This window comes from Scyliorhinus torazame, chromosome 3, assembly GCF_047496885.1.
Source record: "Scyliorhinus torazame isolate Kashiwa2021f chromosome 3, sScyTor2.1, whole genome shotgun sequence".
Lineage (NCBI taxonomy): Eukaryota > Metazoa > Chordata > Chondrichthyes > Carcharhiniformes > Scyliorhinidae > Scyliorhinus > Scyliorhinus torazame.
In genome coordinates, this window is record NC_092709.1 from 187999215 (window position 1) to 188020761 (window position 21547).

At 50.7% G+C, this 21547-nt stretch overlaps 1 protein-coding gene across 2 annotated transcripts in view; it reads left to right on the plus strand.

Moving 5' to 3' along the window:
- The window catches only part of chrna9a (cholinergic receptor, nicotinic, alpha 9a), a 56263-nt gene that overhangs the window by 22583 nt on the left and 12133 nt on the right, over positions 1–21547 (plus strand). For both annotated transcript variants that reach the window (XM_072496604.1, XM_072496605.1), the window contains exons 3-4: positions 7021–7166; positions 17129–17283. In XM_072496604.1, coding sequence (XP_072352705.1) covers positions 7021–7166; positions 17129–17283 — 301 coding nt within the window. The remainder of the gene's footprint in view (positions 1–7020; positions 7167–17128; positions 17284–21547) is intronic.

Sequence of the window (21547 nt, forward strand, 5' to 3'; positions counted from 1 at the left end):
GACGTCCTGGGGGGTGGAGGGGACGTCCTGGGGGGTGGAGGGGGCGTCCTTGGGGTGGGGGGGTGGAGGGGACGTCCTGGGGGGTGGGGGGTGGAGGGGGCGTCCTTGGGGGGGGGGGGGGGGGGGGAGGGGACGTCCTTGAGGGGGGGGGGGAGGGGACGTCCTTGGGGGAGGGGGGGGGGTGGAGGGGACGTCCTTGGGGAGGGGGGGGGTGGAGGGGACGTCCTTGGGGGAGGGGGGGGTGGAGGGGACGTCCTTGGGGGAGGGGGGGGGTGGAGGGGACGTCCTTGGGGGAGGGGGGGGGTGGAGGGGACGTCCTTGGGGGAGGGGGGGGTGGAGGGGACGTCCTTGCGGGAGGGGGGGTGGAGGGGACGTCCCTGGGGGGGGGGGAGGGGACATCCTGGGGGGGGGTTGGGGTGGGAGGGGACATCCTGGGGGGAGGGGGGGGGTGGGGGGGGGGTTGGGGTGGGAGGGGACATCCTGGGGGGAGGGGGGGGGGTGGAGGGGACGTCCTGGGGGGGGGGGGGTGGAGGGGACGTACTGAGGGGGGGGGTGGAGGGGTCGTCCTGGGGGGGGGTGGGGGGGTGGAGGGGACGTCCTGGGGGGGGGGGTGGAGGGGACGTACTGAGGGGGGGGGTGGAGGGGTCGTCCTGGGGGGGGGTGGAGGGGACGTCCTGGGGGGGGGACGTCCTTGGGGGGGGGGGGGGGGTGGAGGGGACGTCCTTGGGGGGGGGGGGGTGGAGGGGACGTCCTGGGGGGGGGGGGCGGTGGAGGGGACGTCCTGGGGGGAGGGGGGGTGGAGGGGACATCCTGGGGGGGGAGGGGTGGAGGGGGGGCGGAGGGGACGTCCTGGGGGGTGGAGGGGGCGTCCTTGGGGGGGGGGGTGGAGGGGACGTCCTTTTTGGGGGTGGGGGGGGTGGAGGGGATGTCCTTGTGGGGGGGGGGGTTGTGGAGGGGACGTCCTTTGGGGGGGGGTGGGGTGGGGTGGAGGGGACGTCCTGGGGGGGACGGGGGGGACGTCCTGGGGGGGTGGAGGGGACGTCCTGGGGAGGGGGGTCCTTGGGGGGGAGGGGGTGGGGGGGGTGGTGGGGGGGGGTGGAGGGGACGTCCTTGGGGGGGGGGGGGGTGGAGGGGACGTCCTTGGGGGGGTGGGGTGGAGGGGACGTCCTGGGGGGTGGGGAGGGGGGGGAATGCCTGGGAGGGGGGGATGAGCAAGAGATAACATGAAGGGTTGGGGAAACTGGCACGTACGGGTGAGGGCCAGTGTACAAAGCTGTTTAAATATATCATTTTGCCATGTATATAGCTTGCTCTGCGCGATTTCTCGTTTTTTTTTGTTACGAGGGGAGGGGGTTATTGTTTGTAAGGGAGAAAAATTGTGTTAAAAAACTTTAATAAATATATTTTAAAAAACAAACTGGGATTAACTTAGTGAATCTCCTCTGCACACCCTCCAGTGCCAGTATGTCCTTTCTCAGGTAAGGAGACCAAAACTGAACACAATACTCCAGGTGTGGCCTCACTAACACCTTATACAGTTGGAGCATAACCTCCCTAGTGTTAAACTCCATCCCTCTAGCAATGAGTGACTTCAGTATTCTCTTGTGTATAGTTGTGTTTGTCACTTCTGTAAGCAGCATGTCTTGCATTTGAGTGTATGTCCAGTAACCCAATACCTAATGAAAAATTGTTGTAATACAAGGTTTGCCAGGTTCCCTTGTGATCTGAACTGGATATTCTGGGCACATGCCCACACTTGCACTTGTCCAATTTTTCCAAACGTGGACTAAAATACATCAATCTGTTAAAATTGGATTGTTAAACTGACAGCTGTAGTGAACCTACAGAATAATAGATACAAGCTAATAACTAGCTACAGAACCCTCCTTGAGGTCAAAAGTGAAAAATAACTAAAACACGATTCCTCTTTTGGATTGATTGAATGAATGGTCAGCCTTCTGATTCTAACACCCGGGCTTGAGAGGTGTGAGTTTTTCTGAAACCTAACATTTTGCCCTGTGTCATATTATCAATGTTTCCAGCAGAGAGTGCACTTCCTCTGATTCAACTGTTCAGTGATACACCACTATGACTTTCAATAAATACACCCCCCTATATTCTCCAAATCTCTTGTCTTAATGACCCTGATATCGAACAATTGATTATGCTTCGAGCAGATTAAACGTAGGCAAAGAACCTCTTTCACCCATTCAAATTTCCTAATTCATCTTTCATGCTGGTGGGATCCAGGTTGTCGAATGGATAATAGGTTGTACTTTTTAACTAAAGGTTGGGGAGCAAGCTATCACTTTGGATTGAAGCTTGGCTGCGCAATTGGTGAACCGCTTATGGTTGAACTCCAGTATGACAGCAAGAGCTGTTAATATAAACATGGATACATAGAAAATAGGAGCAGGAGTAGGTCATTCAACCCTTTGAACCTGCTCCGCCATTTATTAAAATCATGGCTGATCATCAAACTCCGTAATCTGTTCCCACTTTCCTATATCCTTTGAGCCCTTTAGCCCCAAGAGCTATATTTAACTACTTCTTGAAAACATACAATGTTTTGGCCTCAGCTGCTTTCTGTGATGGCAAATTCTACAGGTTCGCCACTCTCTGGGTGAAGAAAATTTCTCTTCATCTCAGTCCTAAATGGTTTACCCTATGACCTCAGATTGTGAACCCTAGTTCCGGAGCCCCAACCATCGGGAACATCCTTCCTGCATCTACCCCATCTAGTCCTGTTAGAATTTTACAAGTTTCTGTGGTGGCACAGTGGCTAGCACTGCTGCCTCACAGCACCAGGGTCCTGGGTTCAATTCTGGCCTTGAGTGATTGTCTGTGTGGAGTTTGTAAGTTCTCCCCGTGTCTGTGTTGTTTTCCTCCGGATGCTCCAGTTCCTACAGTCCAAAGATGTGCAGGTTAAGTGGATTGGCCATGCTAAATTGCTCCTTAGTATCCATAAATGCAGGTTAGCCGAGATTATGGGAATAGGATGGGGAAGTGAGCCTAGGTAATATGCTTTTTCGGAGGGTTATGCAGACTCAATGGACTGAATGCCTCCTTCTGCACTGTAGGGATTCTATGCTACTATGATTCTTCTAAACTCCAATGAATATAATCTTAATTGACTGGATCTCTCCTCGTATGTCAGTCTTACCATCTCAGGAATCAGTATGGTAAACTTTCTCTGCACTCCCTCTATAGCAAAAACTTCCTTCATCAGATAAGAAGACCAAAACTGCACACAATATTCCAAGTGTGGTCTCACCAAGGCCCTTTTTAATTGCAACAAGATATCCCTGCTCCTGTACTCCAATCCTCTTGCTATTTGCTTTCTTTATCGCCTGCTGCACCTGCATGCTTACCTTCTGTGACTGGTGCACATGGACACCCAGATCTCGTTGCACATTCCTCTCTCAATCTAGAGCCATTCAGATAACCTGCCTTCTTGTTTTTGCTACTAGTGGATAACCTCGCACTTATCCACATTATATTGCATCTGCCATGCATTTGCCCACTCACTCAACATGTCTAAATTGCACTGAAGCATCTCTGGATCCTCCATACAGCTCACCCTTTCACCAGCTTTGTGTCATCTGGACCTTCAAAGGTGAGGCTCACTCTCACTCTCCCTGGCAGGGAGAATGCAGACGATCAAGATGAACGTACTGCCAAGGTTCCTCTTCCTGTTTAGATCCATATGGATCTTCATTCCTAAGGCCTTTTTCCAAAATGTAGACTGTTTAATCATAGTGTTTGTGTGGGGAAGTAAGAACCCTAGAATTCCCAAACCAACACTGCAAAGAAGGAAAATCAAAGGAGCTTGGCCTTCCAAACCCACAATACTACCACTGGGCAGTAACAGCAGAAAGAGTGAGGGGATGGGTACAAGAACCTGGCACAGGTTGGGTACAAATGGAGGAGGCATCCTGTAAAGGAACAACCCTCCAGGCCCTGGCCACAGCAGCACTCCCATCCCCCTCAACAAGATACACAACGAGCCCAGTGGTAGCGGCCACACTGAGAATGTGGTCCCAGTTGAGACAACACTTCGGGATAACTAAAATGTCCCCCATGTTCCCTATCTGCGGCAATCACAGATTCCCCCAGTCATGATAGATGCCGCCTTCAAAAGATGGAGGCGCACACTGATGGTCGCGGACTTCTACATAGGGTGCAGACTGGCGACACTGGATGAACTGACGAGGAAGTGGAAACTAGCAAAATGACGGCAAATGAGACACCTCCAAATAGAACACTTCCTCCGCAAAGAGACAATAGGGCACCCTGGGGCCCCAGAAATCACATTACTAGAGGACCTGATAGGCACAAGCAGCGATAAGGGGGGGCTATGTGGGACAATATACGGTCAGCTACTGGACAGAGCCCGAATACCACTGGACGAGACAAGACAAAAATGGGAGGACGAACTGGGGACAGAGGTAGGGTGGGGACTCTGGAGCGAAGCACTGAGCAGGGTGAACTCCACCTCCTCCTGCGCAAGGCTAAGCCTAATGCAGCTGCTCAAAGTGGTGCACAGAGGGCACCTAACCAGAACCCGAATGAGCAGGTTCTTCCCGGAGGTGGAGGACAAATGTGAGCGGTGCCAGAGGGGCCCTTCCAACCACACCCACATGTTTTGGGTTTGTCCCAAACTTGCTGGGTTCTGGACAGCCTTCTCTGAGGCAATGTCCAAGGTTGTGGGGGTGAGGGTGAAGCCATGCCCGATAGTGGTAATCTTTGGGGTATAGGAGCAGCCAGAACTACACCTGGGGAAGGGGGCTTAATGCCCTTGCTTTCGCTTCCCTAATCGCATGCCAGAGAATCCTGCTCGGCTGGCAATCGGCAGCACCACCCAAAGCTGCAGACTGGCTCGCTGACCTCTCGGAATTTCTCCACCTGGAGAAGATTAAGTACGCCATCCGAGGGTCGGAGGGTGGCTTCCTGGATACTTGGGGGCAGTTTGTCGGCCTGTTCCAAAACCTGTTCGAGGCTAGCAACGAGGAGTAAGCTTAGAATAAAAAAAACAAGATAGATGAGGAACCACAAAGGACTGCGCAACCCAGGGGGCGGGGGAAGGTGGGGAAACCACAAGAGAAGAGGGGGGAGCTAACCCCGCCCCCTTTCCCAGAAAATAAAAGAAAAGCACAGCTGAAGCCAAGGGGGGAGGGGACTGTAGACCGATCCAGAGGGCAGCAAAATGTACATAGGGTCAGTTAAATGAAGGACAAAATAAACCTCTGTGCAATAAAGTAAATTAGCGCAGGCAAGATAGATGTAATGTGTATATATACAACTGTTTGTTTATAAATATGAGAAATGCCAATAAAAAGATTTTTTTTAAAGGCTTTGTGTCATCTACAAATTGGAGATATTACATTCAGATCCCTCATCTAAATCATAGAATTCCTATAGTGCAGAAGGAGGCGATTCAGCCCATCGAGCCTGCACCAACCCTCCAAAGGTGCACCCCCTCCTAGGCCCACAGCTCCGCCCCATCCCCATAACCTCACTAAACATTTGGACACTAAGGTGCAATTTAGCATGCCCAATCCGTTTAACCTGCACATCTTTGATCTGTGGGAGGAAACCGGGGCACCTAGAGAAAATCCACAAAGAGAACGTGCAAACTTCACACAGTCACCCAGGGTCAGAATCAAATCCGGGTCCCTGGTGCTCTGAGGCAACAGTGCTGACCACTATGCCACCATGCTGCCCATCATTAATATATATTCTGAGTAGCTGGGGTTCCAGCACTGCTCCCTGCAGTACTCCACTAATCACTGCCAGCCGTTTGGAAAAAGATCCGTGTATTCTCAATCTTTGTTTCCTATCCGCCAACCAATTTTCTTTATATCTGAAAAGTTTGCAAAATAGCGTTTTTTTTAAACAGTTTTTTCAACTATTTAAGAGATGGTATTATTTTAGTCCTCTAATGGTAAATGTTTGCAGTTTTAATGAAATGTCAGAGTATGACCTATCAAACCATTTCTGAACAATGTGCTTGGGAGTAATCGGGCACTAAAAGTACAACTTGTGTAAAGATAGTGGGCGGGATTCTCCCAGCCCCGCGTCAGGCTGGCGAATCCCCGCAACCGCGCCCCGACGGCGGCACGCACTCGGAGAATCGGCGCGTTTGGCGCGGCACCAGTAGTGGGCCACTCTACGCGGCCGGGCCACCGATTGTCCGGCCCAGATGGACCTAGCGGCCGCTCTAAAAAGGCAGAGTCCACCAGCGTTCTCCACACCGGGTCGCAGCCGGCAAGAACTCTGCAAGCAGGGTTGGGGGTGGGGTTGGGGGGGGGGGGGGGGGGGAGAGGTGGCCTGGCGAGGGGGAGGGGGGGGTGCTCAGACCAAAGGGGAGGCCTCTAATGGGGTCTGGCCTGTGATCGGGGCCCACCGATCGGCGGGTCGGCCTCTTGCTCCCCGAGCCTATTTTCTTATCCGCTGGCCCTTGAACTCCCGCGCCATGTTGCGTCCGGGCCGGCAGGTTGAGGGAGGCCACCGCGCATGCGCAGGTTGGCGCTGGCGCTACTGCGCATGTCCTCATTGACGCCGGAGCCACTGCGCATGCGCGGATCCCGCGGCGCACAGTTCGTGCCGAAATGGTAGGCTGGAGCGGCGTGAACTGCTCCAGCGCTGTGCTGGCACCTTGTTGGGGCCAGAATCGGTACTCCCAGCGGCCCGCTCACGCCATCGTGGAACGCAATGGCGTTTCCGACGGCGTGGGGACACTGCCGCCGAATGGGAGAATCCCGCCCAGGGCTTCTTGTGTCCCTTTTTTTAAAGTTCTACTCTTTAAATAAATAAACTAAGATAAATTATTTTTGTAGAATGTGAAACATTTTTTGAAATTCTGAGGGTGATCCTTACTCTACCTTGTATCAGTTTCCAGAATAAATAGCACTTAAAATGCAGTCCACCTTAAGAAAAGGCAATACACAGATAAAAATAGAACATAATTTGATTATTTTTCACTACATTTGAATAAGAATTTGCTTCATGTTTGAATAGGCACTGAGTCAGCAGATGGAAGATATGCTCAAATGCTGTTTAAGAATTTATTTGAAGATTATACAGATGCTCTCAGGCCTGTAGAAGACACCGATCTCGCCCTGAATGTCACTCTGAAGATCACTCTTTCCCAAATTAAAGATATGGTAAGATTTGCTTAATAGCTTATTTTCCTCAATAAATCTCGTTGCTTTTTTTCAAGATGTTAATGCCATGATTTTGTCCAGTTCCACTGGGTCACTCCCCCTTTTTACCATCTCACCTAAGTGGTTATTCTTCACCTGTGAACCTTGACAGTGAGTGTTGACCGGCTATTCAACTGCCAAAGAGCACCACAGCCAATTTTGCCCTCATCTGATATTTGCACATATGTGCTTTCACCAGAAGCTTCTGGATAGGAATCTGAAGCAAGATTTGTAATTCCCCAAACTAGTGATGTCAAGGTCATGTTTCGCCCTTGCTGCTGTCCTGACTGAGAACAGTTCACACAATACAAATCAGAGATTGAACCTGGGATTTTCCCACTTCGTGTGGCTTAGCTGCTCACTGGATAAGTTTGCTGTGCTATTAAGGGGAATCGACTTGAAATGTTTTGTCTACTTGTCTATTTATCACTTATCTGGATAAAATGCAATATATAAATTTCAATTAGAACTTAATCCATATGCAGCTTGAGGAGCAAAATTCTAATCTGATTATTTTAAAAAGACCCAAGATTAAAAATTGACTAATGTTATCGTTGATTGCTGAAGATGTCAATATTAAATTTTCAATACCATATTACGCATTGAATATTTATATAATGCCATTGGCAACAATAGTGGACTGTTCAGCCCCTTGAATCTCTTATACTATTTAATCTGATCATAGCTGATCTATTCCTCAATTCCTGTATTACTCAGCCTATCAGGTTCACTCTCACTCTCACTTCTGATCCACTAAGTTCTGGGTTCCAGTCCTGCTCCAGGACTTGAGCACAATAATCAAGACTGACACTCCAAGAGACTTCCGGTTGCGACGATGCGGAGCTAAGACGCGCGTTTCGGCAGCTCCCGCGACAACGGACTTTCGGGCTCTCCAGAGGAGCCCCAACGGAGCTTTCTTCGGATTAATCCCATGTGGGAAGGTGCAGTGAGGTCCCCCCTACAATATATGGCAGGGATCGGCGGTGGAACGACGAGGAAAGAGGCCCAAAACGAGGGGAAGAAGGCAAGAGGGCGGAGTGCGAGCAGCGTGGGGGCCAGATCAGCAGGAGTTCCTCAAGAGATGTGTGGAGGAGCTGAAAAAGGAGGTGCTGGCGCCGATGCTGTTGGCGATCGAGGGGCTGAAGGAGACCCAGAAGACCCAGGAGGTGGAGCTTCGTGAGGTGAATGATAGAGTAAATAGCAACGAGGATGAGATCCTGGGCCTGGCGGTAAAAATGGAGGCGCACGAGGCGGTGCACAGGAGGTGGGCCGAGAGAATTGAGGTCCTGGAGAACAGGTCGAGGAGGAAGAACCTTCGGATTCTGGGTCTTCCCGAAGGAGTGGAGGGAGCTGATGCCGGGGCGTCCGTGAGCACGATGCTCCATTCGCTGATGGGTGCGGAGGCCTCTCCGACCCCCCTGGAGCTGGAATGGGCTCACCGGGTCCTGGCGAGGAGACCCAAGGCAGATGAGCCGCCAAGGGCGATAGTGGCAAGGTTCCATCGCTTCGCGGACAAAGAAAGTGTGCTGAGACGGGCCAAGAAGGTGCGGAGCAGCAGATGGGAGAACGCGGTGATCCGAGTATACCAGGATTGGAGCGCGGAGGTGGCAAAGAGGAGAGCTGGCTTCAACTGGGCCAAGGCGGTGCTGCATAGAAAGAGTCAGGTTCGGCATGCTGCAGCCTGCGCGACTGTGGGTCACTTATCAGGACCGACACCATTATTTTGAAACGCCAGAAGAGGCTTGGACCTTTATTCAGATGGAAAAACTGGACTCGAATTGAGGGGATGGGGTTGTAAATATGGGTAAAGAATATTTTGTGGGTGGGATGATGGATGGGGATGTGGGTAGAGTTCTGGTTAAGATTTCCTTTTTTCTTTTCTGTAGACAAAATGATGGGGAATGTGGGCGTCGGTGCTGGAGGGAGGGGAGACTCGGGGATGAGGGAACTGGGATGATGGCCACAACAGGAGCTGCGCCACGGGGGGCGGGGCTGGTTCAGGAAAGCGCGGGCTTTTTCCCGCGCCAAAAAGGGGGGGGTGATTGAGGAAGGTAAGGAGGAGGAGAGACTCCCACACGGGGAGATCAACGGGAAGGCGGGGGAAGCCGGGGTCAGCAGAAGTCAGCTGACTCACGGAAGTAATATGGGGGAGCAAAAGTGCTAGATGTGGATCTAGCTGGGGGGGGGGGGGGGGGATTCTAGGGTTGCTGCTGCACTGTCCGAGGGGGAACTGAAAATGGAAGAGGTGGTCGGGGCGGGGGTTCCCCGCCTGGGGGACTGGAGGGTGCGGGAGGCGCGAGCACGGGATTGGCCTAAGATAGGAGAAGGCTAGTTGGCGGGGGGTTGGGTAACCCCCCAATCCGGCTGATCACGTGGAATGTGAGCGGCCTAAATGGGCCGGTTAAGAGGGCCCGAGTGTTCGCGCACCTAAAGGGACTGAAGGCAGACGTGGCCATGCTTCAGGAGACCCATCTGAAGGTGGCAGATCAGGTCAGGTTAAGGAAGGGATGGGTGGGACAGGTGTTCTATTCGGGGCTGGATGGAAAGAGCAGAGGGGTGGCAATACTGGTGGGAAAGCGGGTGTCGTTTGAGGGCAAGAACATAGTAGCGGACAAGGTAGGCCGATACATGATGGTGAGTGTTAGGTTGCAGGGGACGGAGGTGGTACTGGTGAATGTATATGCCCCAAACTGGGACAATGCTGTATTCATGAAACGGATGTTGGGGCATATTCCGGACCTGGAGGTAGGGAATTTGATAATGGGTGGGGATTTTAACACGGTGCTGGATCCAGCATTAGATCGTTACAGATCTAGGATGGGGAGGAGGCCGGCTGCGGCCAAGGTGCTTGGGGGGTTTATGGATCAGATGGAGAGAGGAGATCCGTGGAGATTTGCCAGGCCTTTGGCCAGAGAATTTTCTTTTTTCTCCCACGTACATAAGGCCTACTCCCGGATAGATTTCTTTGTTTTGGGCAGGGCATTGATCCCGAAAGTGGAGGGAACGGAGTATTCGGCCATAGCCATTTCAGACCATGCCCCGCACTGGGTGGAGCTGGAGCTGGGGAGGAGAGGGACCAACGCCCGTTGTGGAGGTTGGATGTGCGACTGCTGGTAGACGAGGAAGTGTGCGGGAGGGTGCGGGGGTGTATTGAAAGGTATCTGGAGGCTAGCGACAATGGGGAGGTGCAGGTGGGAGTAGTATGGGAAGCGCTGAAGGCGGTGGTCAGGGGAGAGTTAATCTCCATCAGGGCTCACAGGGCGAAGAGAGCGGGCAGGGAAAGGGAGAGGTTAGTGGGGGAGATTTTGAGGGTGGACAGGAGCTATGCAGAGGCTCCGGATGAGGGACTACTCAGGGAGAGACGAAGACTCCAGACGGAGTTCGACCTGTTGACCACAGGGAAGGCAGAGGCACAGTGGAGGAAGGCACAGGGGACGATATATGAATATGGGGAGAAGGCGAGCCGGATGCTGGCACACCAGCTCCATAAGAGGATGGCAGCGAGGGAAATAGGTGGAGTCAAAGATGGCAGGGGAACTACGGTGCGGAGTGCAGGGAATGTGAATTAGGCTTTTACAAGGAACTGTATAGGTCCCAGCCCCCAGCGGGAAAAGAGGGGATGCGGCGATTCTTGGATCAGTTGAGGTTCCCAAGGGTGGAGGTGCAGGAGATGGCTGGTTTGGGGGCGCCAATTGGGGTGGAGGAGCTGGTTAAAGGACTGGGGAGCATTCAGGCTGGGAAGGCCCCGTGGCCGGATGGGTTCCCGGTGGAGTTCTACAGGAAGTATGTAGACCTGTTGGCCCCGTTGCTGGTAAGGACCTTCAATGAATCAAGGGAGGGGGGGACCCTGCCCCCGACAATGTCGGAGGCGACGATCTCTTTGATCTTGAAGCGGGATAAGGACCCACTGCAATGTGGGTCATACGGACCGATCTCGCTCCTTAATGTAGATGCTAAGTTGCTGGCAAAAATGTTGGCCATGAGGATTGAGGACTGTGTCCCAGGGGTGATTCACGAGGACCAGACTGGATTCGTAAAGGGTAGGCAGTTAAAAGTTAAATACTAATGTGCGAAGGCTCCTAAATGTGATAATGATGTCATCGGTGGAGGGAGAAGCGGAGATAGTGACAGCCATGGACGCGGAGAAGGCCTTCGATCGGGTAGAGTGGGAGTATCTCTGGGAAGTGTTGAGGTTTGGGTTCAGGGGAGGGTTTATCAATTGGGTTAAGCTCATGTATAAAGCCCCGGTGTCGAGTGTGGTCACGAACCGGCGGAGGTCGGAGTATTTCCGGCTGTATCGAGGGACGAGGCAGGGGTGCCCCCTGTCCCCTCTGCTGTTCGCATTAGAAATTGAACCTTTGGCCATGGCGTTAAGGGAGTCGGGGAAATGGAAGGGGGTGGTTCGAGGGGGAGAGGAACATCGAGTGTCGCTGTACGCAGACGACCTGTTGCTGTATGTGACAGATCCAGTGGAGGGGATGGTTGAGGTAATGCAGATCCGACGGGAGTTTGGAGACCTTTCGGCCTAAAAGCTCAATGAGGGAAAGAGTGAGCTCTTTGTGATCCATCCGGGGGACCAGGGAAGAGGGATAGACGACCTACCGTTGAGGAGGGCGGAGAGGAGCTTTCGAGACTTGGGGATTCAGGTAGCTAGGAGCTGGGGGGGCACTGCACAAACTTAATTTGACGCGGTTGGTGGAACAGATGGAGAAGGATTTTAAAAGGTGGGACATGTTGCCACTCTCGCTGGCGGGTAGGATACAGCCGGTTAAAATGGTGGTCCTCCCGAGGTTTCTTTTTGTATTCCAATGCCTCCTAATTGTGATCACTAAGGCCTCTTTTAAGAGGGTAAGGAGGAGCATTACGGGATTTGTGTGGGTGAGCAAGACCCCGCGGGTAAGGAGGGGGTTCTTGGAGCGTAGCAGAGATAGAGGAGGGTTGGCATTGCCGAATCTGGGTGGTTATTATTGGGCAGCCAACGTGGCAATGATCCATAAGTGGGTGATGGAGGGAGAGGGGGCGGCGTGGAAGAGGTTGGAGATGGCGTCCTGCAAAGGAACGAGCCTGGGGGCGCTGGTGATGGCACCGCTGCCGCTCTCGCCGACAAGGTATACCACGAGGCCGGTGGTGGCGGCAACACTAAAGATCTGGGGGCAGTGGAGACGGCACAGGGGTGCGACGGGAGCCTCAGTGTGGTCCCCGATCAGAGACAACCATCGGTTTGTCCCAGGAAGGATGGACGGGGGATTTCAGAGCTGGCATCGGGCAGGGATTAGAAGAATGGGGGACCTGTTCATTGACAGGACGTTCGCGAGCTTGGGGGCGCTGGCGAAGAAGTTTGGACTACCCCCGGGAAACGCTTTCAGGTACATGCAATTGAGGGCGTCTGTGAGGTGGCAGGTGAGGGAATTTCCACTACTCCCGGCACAGGGGATTCAAGATGGGGTGAATCGGGCGTATGGATCGGGGAGGGCAAGGTGTCGGCGATATACCAGGAGATGAAAGAAGAGGGGGAGGCTTTGGTAGAGGAGCTGAAGGGTAAATGGGAGGAGGGGTTGGGGGAGGAGATTGAGGAGGGGCTATGGGCTGATGCCCTAAGTAGGGTTAATTCCTCTTCCTCGTGGGCCAGGCTTAGCCTGATACAGTTTAAGGTGGTTCATAGAGCGCATATGACGGGTGGGAGGTGCTCCGGAAGTCCGGCGAACCATGTCCATATGTTTTGGTCATGCCCGGCACTGGAGGGGTTCTGGAGGAGAGTTGCGGGAACAGTATCTAAGGTGGTGAAAGTCCGGGTAAAGCCAAGCTGGAGGCTAGCACTATTTGGAGTAGTGGACGAGCCAGGCGTGCAGGAGGCGAAAGAGGCCGGCATTCTGGCCTTTGCGTCCCTAGTAGCCTGGCGGAGGATCTTGCTAATGTGGAAGGAGGCAAAGCCCCCCAGCGTGGAGGCCTGGGGGGGGAATATTGTTATTGAAAATTCTTAATAAAAATATATATTTTTTAAAAAGACTGACACTCCAATGCATTACTGAAGAAATACTGTACTATTGGGAGCGATCTACCCGGCTGCGTTGCACTCGGGCGAGAGTGCAACCTGACCAGTAAATGCTGCATGGGCCTCCCGCCGGCTTCCCAGCGGCCTTTACGCCTCTCAAGTCCCGCGAGGCATCGGAAACAGAATCTCACCCAAAAGGGGCAAGGCAAAATGGCGTGTGCCTTTGTAGGTTTTAAACTACATTGGCAGGCTTACTCAGGACCTACCACAAATGTGGATCAGATGGAACGGAACCTGGGGGGTCTCCCAGGCCACCAGAGGCCCGTGGGTGGCCAGGGATTCTGTAGGGTGGTTTCATGGCTCTTCCCATCGAATGCAGACATCTTGGCTCTGTCCAGTGGCACCTTGGCACTGCCAACATAGCACTTCCAAGGTGCCTTGGTGGCACTGGCAGGCAGGTGCACTGCCAGGGTGGCAGTCCAAGGGTGCCTGGGTGCTAAAAGCAGGGCCCAAGGGGGACCATGCCCATGAAAAGAGGATGGAGAGGGGGTATGAATGTTGGTGGGGGGTGCAAGGCAGGTAAGTAGATGCCTCTGGGAGATTGGGGGGTTATGGGTGCGGTCCTGGAGGGGGAGGGCCTGTAAGAGGGTGGAGGAGGCCTGAAGAGGGGGGCCTTCAAGGACCCCATAGCAGGGTGTCCTCATTTGGGGGTGTGGTGTAGTGCCCATGTGTATGGGGAGTGACATTGTCCATGGGTGGGAGGTGTCGGGGACCCACAAGCTCACTTCGAGATTGTGGCACCCTCTGAAAATGGCAGCCCGATCTCTGGGTTCAGCTCCCCAGAGCTAAAAACAAATTCAGTGTGGGCTAAACTGGTGAGAAACTCCCCAGGGCCCAAAAAGGTAACTAAGTGTAATTGAATAATGGTGGGGAACATGCCAGCAAAGCCAGTGGGAAACCTCCTGCAAAACACACCACAAATGAACTTTGAAATCTTTCCACCCAATGCCACTATTGCATTGCTGTTTGTAGGAGTTTGCTGCATGCAGGTTGACTACATTACAACAGTGACTACACTTCAAAAAGTACTTAATTGGCTGTTAAGCACTTTGTGATGTTGGATGGTTGTGAAAAGCACTATATAAATGTTTTTTTTAAACAATCAATCTCTCAACCCTGGAAATCATAATTATCCCAACATCCACAGTTTTTCCAGAGAGTGAGTTCCAGGTTTCCACAGCACTTTGTACGTAAAAGTACTTTTCCAATTTTACCCCGATAACCATACCTCTTATTTAAAATTATGCCCCTTGTTCTGGATTCCGCATTAGAAGAAATAGTTTCTGCAACTACCTGACCGAATTTCTTTAATATTTTACATCCCTTGATCAGATCATCCCTCAATCCTATAAATACAAAGTTTCTGATACCATTAACCCTCCCCACCCCATTAAATCTGTGTGATACCAATTCTAAGAGTATTACTTGCTGAGGTTTGGGGCCAAAATCGGAACACGGCACTCCAATTGGGGGTCTGGCCAAGACCCTGCACATCGGAAACACAACGTCCTCACTGTTGAATTCTAAGCCCCTTGAAATAAAAACCAACATTTTATTCACTTTTAAAATTACTTTTTGTACCTGAGTCGTCATCCTTCCATCTATGAAAGATAATGGGCAAGTTGCAAAAACTCCGGTTCAGTTAGATATCTTCATATGGCACACTTTGCTGATGGATGAAAAAGCCAATCCTTGAGAGCCGGTTCTGTCTCAAGTGCTGCAGCGTGAAGCTTCAAAGTATCACTGTGGGTTGCTTTTTCAACATTGGCACCGTTGCCAAGCTGCTGTAACCACTGGTCACCGTGGTGCACGTCGGCCCACCAGTGGTGATGCCATTTTCCTCAGTCATCTTCTAAGGACTCAAGATTGATGTTCAAAGTCTTCCTAATCAGGCTGCAGTAGCAGCACAAGTGGTATTGTTGTATCTGTAAAATCTCATACTTTGACCAGTGTATTAATGTAATAAGGTGTAATAAGGTGTCCTTATTTGCGAGATGAACAAAGGACAAAACAGGTTCACGGTTTTTCACGGTTTAACACAATTTTATTCACAATTCTCTCACTCAACAAATTTTGACTCAAACTCACAGCTGAGCTCTAGGATTACCTGCATTTAGTGGAGGAGGCTGGTCAGGCTACGATCGCTCAATGTGGCTATCTTCTCTGGGCTTCGAAACCTAGGGACCCTTCGACTTGCGATGTCTGTGCAATTGGGGACTCCCAGGTTATCGCTGAAGACCTGTTCCGACGTTCCTTCATTTATACTGGTCTACTAGCATTGAGTCATAGGTGTACGCCCACAACTGGCCATTGTTCCATCCAGACCCCAACCCGTTAATGGGAAAGACAGGATACTCTTGTTTATGCAGGACGATTCAATCAAGACCCATTTCCCTCTGAAAAGCCCTCGTCTGACCAGCTAATAGCTCATTATGGAGTCTGATGATTTCTTTTGTCTGTCCTTCGTCCTGCTGCAAAGTTGATTACCTGTGTCTGGAAATTTGTTACATATTCATAGCGAGTGGGTAATCACAAAGTCCATATAGCAATAATGAGTTTATGTATTCAGTTGAGTGCTCTTGCAGACGGCCAGTATCAATTCAACCGGGGCTTCATGTGGCTATTTTTGGTCCTGGCCCATGTATGTGTCTCTTCTCAGCCTATTTCCAATACCACAGTATCTACTAACAGGATGCTGCCACTACGCCAAAATGACTTCTGGCGACCACACAAATGAGTAGTGTGGTAGATGAATTTCAGTACCAGCATGATGCCAGGTATGTAGGCAGTACGTCCCAATGATTGCTGGATCGTATCAATCAGCATATCCTTTTGACTGTTCACACTGGACATTGTACTGACTGTACTCAAACAGCCTGTGCTTCCAAAACTCAGAACATAGTGTCCAACGTGAGATGTGATTCTGAAATTGGGCAATACTTACTGAACAGTCCTGGTTGTGCTAAAGATTACACTGGCAGCCAATTTAAGATCATTAGTCAGGCACACATTTACACATGCGCACGTGCGAGAAACTACACATTCACACACTGGGTTCTATCCTCTGCAAACAGAAAGGACATGTCCATACACGTTTTTTTTCAACTAAACAAAAGCTTGAGGGACAGCCATTTCCTGGTTCATTCCCCATGGCAATGCCTTTTTCAATCACGGTTGACCGGCCTCGTTTGAATTTAATAACAAAAGCTTGGTGGTTAATTGTTCACAGGTACATTTTCCATGGTAATGCTGCTACCAGTCCGAGTCCATTTGCCAACTAATCAACACACTCTTCTCATGCAGTATAATGGGCAGCACGGTAGCATTGTGGATAGCACAATTGCTTCACAGCTCCAGGGTCCCAGGTTCGATTCCGGCTTGGGTCACTGTCTGTGCGGAGTCTGCACATCCTCCCCGTGTGTGCGTGGGTTTCCTCCGGGTGCTCCGGTTTCCTCCCACAGTCCAAAGATGTGCAGGTTAGGTGGATTGGCCATGATAAATTGCCCTTCGTGTCCAAAATTGTCCTTAGTGTTGGGTGGGGTTACTGGGTTATGGGGATAGGGTGGAGGTGTTGACCTTGGGTAGGGTGCTCTTTCCAAGAGCCGGTGCAGACTCGATGGGCCGAACGGCCTCCTTCTGCACTGTAAATTCTATGTAAAAAAAAAAAAAATTTTTCCCTTTGAGATTTGGTATGCTTGCAAATCTGTCCTGATGAGTGCAAATTGAAAAACTTTGACAGCATGTACGTTTTGTTTCAACAATATTTAAGATCAAGAAGTTGATTATATTTTGAGGGAGAATATAAAATAAAATTGTAATAGTATTTGAATTATATTTACTTTTGAGGCGATTTTCGTTTTCATACTTGTAGGATGAAAGAAACCAAATTTTGACTGCTTACCTTTGGATTCGACAAATCTGGTTTGATGCTTTTCTTAAGTGGGACCGAGACAAATATGATGGACTTGATGCTATCCGAATACCCAGTAGCTCTGTATGGAGACCTGATATCGTTCTATATAACAAGTAAGTTGGAATGCCATTACAATTCCACAGTTTTTGCACTTCCAAAGAGCTTCAGTGGTTGTAACGCTGTGAGATGTCGTTTGCAAATTGCTGCATAAATTAATCTTTTTTTTTTAATTGCACAAACTTTAACATTTAAATAATCAGCTCTGTTTGATGTATATATAGATATCAAGATGCCTCAATAAAATGTTTTTCAAAAAAAATAATCATCATTGCCAGTAAAATTTAATGTAACCATTTCTTTAAATTAGTAGAAAAGTTTTGCCCTTAGTTTGTTTCACAGGAAACATGTGAAAGCATTCTACAGTCTCCTCTTTCCAGAGGAGACTACCTCTGCCAATTTGTTTTGTCCAGTCAATATGAAGATTATAGCCCCCCACAGGTACTAAGTTGACTTGTTAAAAGTTACAATTATTTCTTGCTTAATAAATTTAAAGAAGTCATGCACCCATTTTGGGAATTCCATTCCCCTTGCTCCATTTATTCCATCTGTCTCTGAACAAGTAATTTTAATCTAAAACAACTCTCCCTGTCACAAATATTGTCACCTTCCTATCTCTTTTCTATTTTGTCTTTTCTGTTTTGTGTCTTTTACAGGTATCATATCCCAATATGATGCCGTGAACACCCATCTATATTGCATCTATTAAATCTACACATTTTGACACAGTTGCTCCAGTTTAATTCCCAAACTGAACATTGCAATATATATGCTTTGTTTTTTGTTTGCCCTTAAAGATATTCCATTCCTCTTCATTTCCTCTTTTCTGCGGGTTAATGCATTGTTTTGTGTCTCACTCTTCTCCTTGCCAACCAGTGTCTAATTAAATTTCCATCCTTTTCCTTTTATTTTTTTTTAACTAAATTCTTCCTTGCATGTTTATCTCATTGATTAAAATCTTGCTCTTTCCCTGCCTCCCATTGTTTCTAATTTAAATCATGGAAGACATCTTGTAAACTTCCAGCCACTTGGAGTGGGCGTCCACAATTATTAGGAACTTGGAGCTTAAACAGTCCAGCAAGATCCACGTGGAGATGAATCCATGGACGACCTGACCATTCCCAAGGGTGGAGAGGAGCTGATGACAGAAGAGCCTGAAATTCCTGCCAAACCAGGCAGCTTTTTACAATTCTCTTGATGTCCCCATTGATACACCAAACATAGCTCCGGGCCGTCATTTAAATTTTTGAAACCCCGAATGGCTAGCTTGCAAACACTGTAACAAGGCTTCCTGTCTCTGGGGGGGGAGCGACTAGTTGAACACCCAACAGTATTACGCCGCCCTCCAAATTCAGCTCTGAGAACTTCTGAGTGAAAGCAATCCTTGACGCCAGAACAGTCTCCTTTGTACCGCTGTTGAGTAACATGAAGCAAAGTTTCGCCAATACCGGGTCCCACTGCATCCATGCATGCACTCTAGAAGCCGTCACCGGTAATGTGTCCATAAAATTGAACGACCGATGTTGAAAAAGTGTACTCTCAATGGCAAGCAGGATTGCCCACCACCGGATCCTGGCTGACGCAATAGGCGGAATGTTCTTGTTCTCTCAGCAACGGTCCGTTATGATAATGAAATGCAGTCCATGCACGTTGATGGAATTTTTTAGTTCCAAAGATGACAGCCAGGCCTTCCTTCTCGATTTGTGCACACCGGCACTTGGCGCTGCCAAGGTCCATGAGGCAAATGCAATGGGGCGCTCTGTGCCGCCATCTCCCTCATGGCCCAGCACCGTCCCGATGCCATAAGGAAAAGCACCAGACTTTAAAATCAGGGGCCTAGCTGGGTCATAGTGTGTCAGGAATTGTTTTGAAGAAAGGTGTCTCTTTATGGCTGCGACTGCCTCTTCTTGAGATGCACCCACAACTATTTGTGGTCATTCCATGACACACACACAATGGAGCCAATAGGGAGGCCACATTTGCAATGATTTGCCAGAATTAAGGGACCGAAGCTCAGTGTCTTTCCGTGGGATGGGGACTTTATCATCGCTTGGGTGTAACCCACCACTGTCCATGTGGTATCCAAGGTAGGACACTGCCTTGGTACGGAAAACACATTTACTTAGTTTCAGTCGGGGCCCACATGGACGAAACGCAATGTACCTCCTGGAGATTTGCCATGTGTTCCTGCTCCGTGGAGCCGATGATAAGAACATCATCTAAGTAGATGACCACTTTTGGCAAGTCCTGTAAATGTTTTCATTCACTCTCTGAAATATCACGGGGGCTGACGAAGCCCCAAATGGAAAATGGGTATATTCGAACAATTCCCGATATGTATTTGTTGTGGCAAATTTTCTTCACTCCGGTTGAGCTCCACCTACAGATATGCGTGGCTCATGTCTAACTTAGTAAATGGACAGCCCCCGGTCAACCAAGCATATAGATCCTTGACCCAGGGCATCAGGCAGTGGTCACATTATGAAGCCCTGTTTGCGGTAAGCTTGAAATCCATAAACAGCCGGACAGTTTTACCAGGTTTCATCACTGGCACCACAGCCCAGACCGCAAACTGCATGGGTCGAATGACCCCCAGATCTTTTAAACATTGCACTTCTGTGTTCACCTTGGGAAGTAGCGCATACAGATCCAGCCTCGTAAAGAAGTACTGGGGCTGAGCAGCAGGACCATCATAGATGTGGGGCTGGATCCTCCGAGCCACCATGCCGAAATCGCGATCGGCGCGGGGGCGAAGAATGGGCGTTTACACCGAAATCCGGTCCCCGGAGAATCGCTCGGGAGTCTCTCACACGCAAACTACGCGGTGTGGGTAGGGGGCCATTGATAGATCCCCCCCCCCCCCCCCCCCCACCCCCCACCCTGCGATTCTCCGAGGGAAAACTGACCGAGTTCCCGACGGCGTGGTTCTAACCCCCTTTTGGCCGTCGAGAACGATGGTGGTGGCTGCGGGCGGGGGGACCGTTCACCGGGGGGGGCCTCATGGACTGCCAAGGGGGTGATCGGGCGTCACGGACCCGCGGGCTCACTATATTGGGGGGGCTTACATTTCTGGTGCTGCTCTGCGGTCCGAGTCCACCATGTCCCACGGGGCGGCCGCTGCAGGCCGCTGCAGGCCGCCGCAGTGCGCATGCACGGACTCCCGACCGGAAGTACGGGGCCCGTATCCGCAGCCAGAGCTCCACGAAGCACTCCGGGGCCTTGCTAGGCCCCTGCAGGTAGGAGAATCACTCGGGTCTTTCTTAAGGAAAGCCCAGAGTGATTCGCCAGCGTTTCTGTGCTGCGGTAGGGACATAGCCCCATTATTGGAGAATCCCACCCCTGGGATCTGGCACCTTTAATTTTGCCCAGACCTTCCTGGGAAACATAGAACATAGAACGTTACAGCGCAGTACAGGCCCTTCGACCTTCGGATATTTATTCAATACATAATAATAATTGCTGGAACCCATTCAGAAGATTTGTTCCAATCAAATTAAAGGACGTACAAACAGCCTCTTCCTAGTAAATTTGGACCCGGACCATGTACAACCACCAGGCACAGGCAGACCGCCAGCTGTCCATATGTCACCAGCATTATGGTGGTCCCCACAATTTTCAACGGTTCCCCTGTATAAGTGGCCAATCAGCCTCGGTATCCCGCCAGTTCAGCGGCATGATTCCCATCCACAGCCGTCGAAACGTGTGGAGGTCCACAATGGAGATGGCAGCCCTTTTGTCCAACTCCATTAGTACAGGTGACCATTAAGCTGCAAAGTAATCCCAATCGGCGGATCAAGCAATCATCGTTGTCTCCCTGGGTATCCACGAGCAAAGCCCTCGACCGAGGTGACGGCTGCTGTGGGTGACGTGCCTTGCGCTGCACTGGAAGCCCCTAGACCACAATAGCAGCATGGTTTGCGGCCCTCACTGCCCTCCTTGGATGAAATATCCCAGCAGGCTGTGGTAGCGGCCGAAAACCAAACTCTGCCATGAAGTTGCCTCGGGCCTGCTCTGTCGGAGGAATTTGGGCTGGATCGGCATCATCCATGACTGATATGTCTGAACAGAAGGGCGGCCCAAGATATGCACACCATAATCAACGGGCCCTTGCAGTTCCTGTACACCCTTCTCCGTGTGTTTGTGAGAAAGAGAAAGTAGAGTAGCTTGCTTTAAATCCGGTGTAGTTTCCGGTAACACTTTCTGTTGAGTGGCCAAATTATTGATACCACTCACGAGTCTGTCCCTTAACGAGTCTGGCCCTGAACATTTCTGAGAAGGACAGCCTGAAATCGCAGTGCTCAGTCAGCCAAGCACCACAAA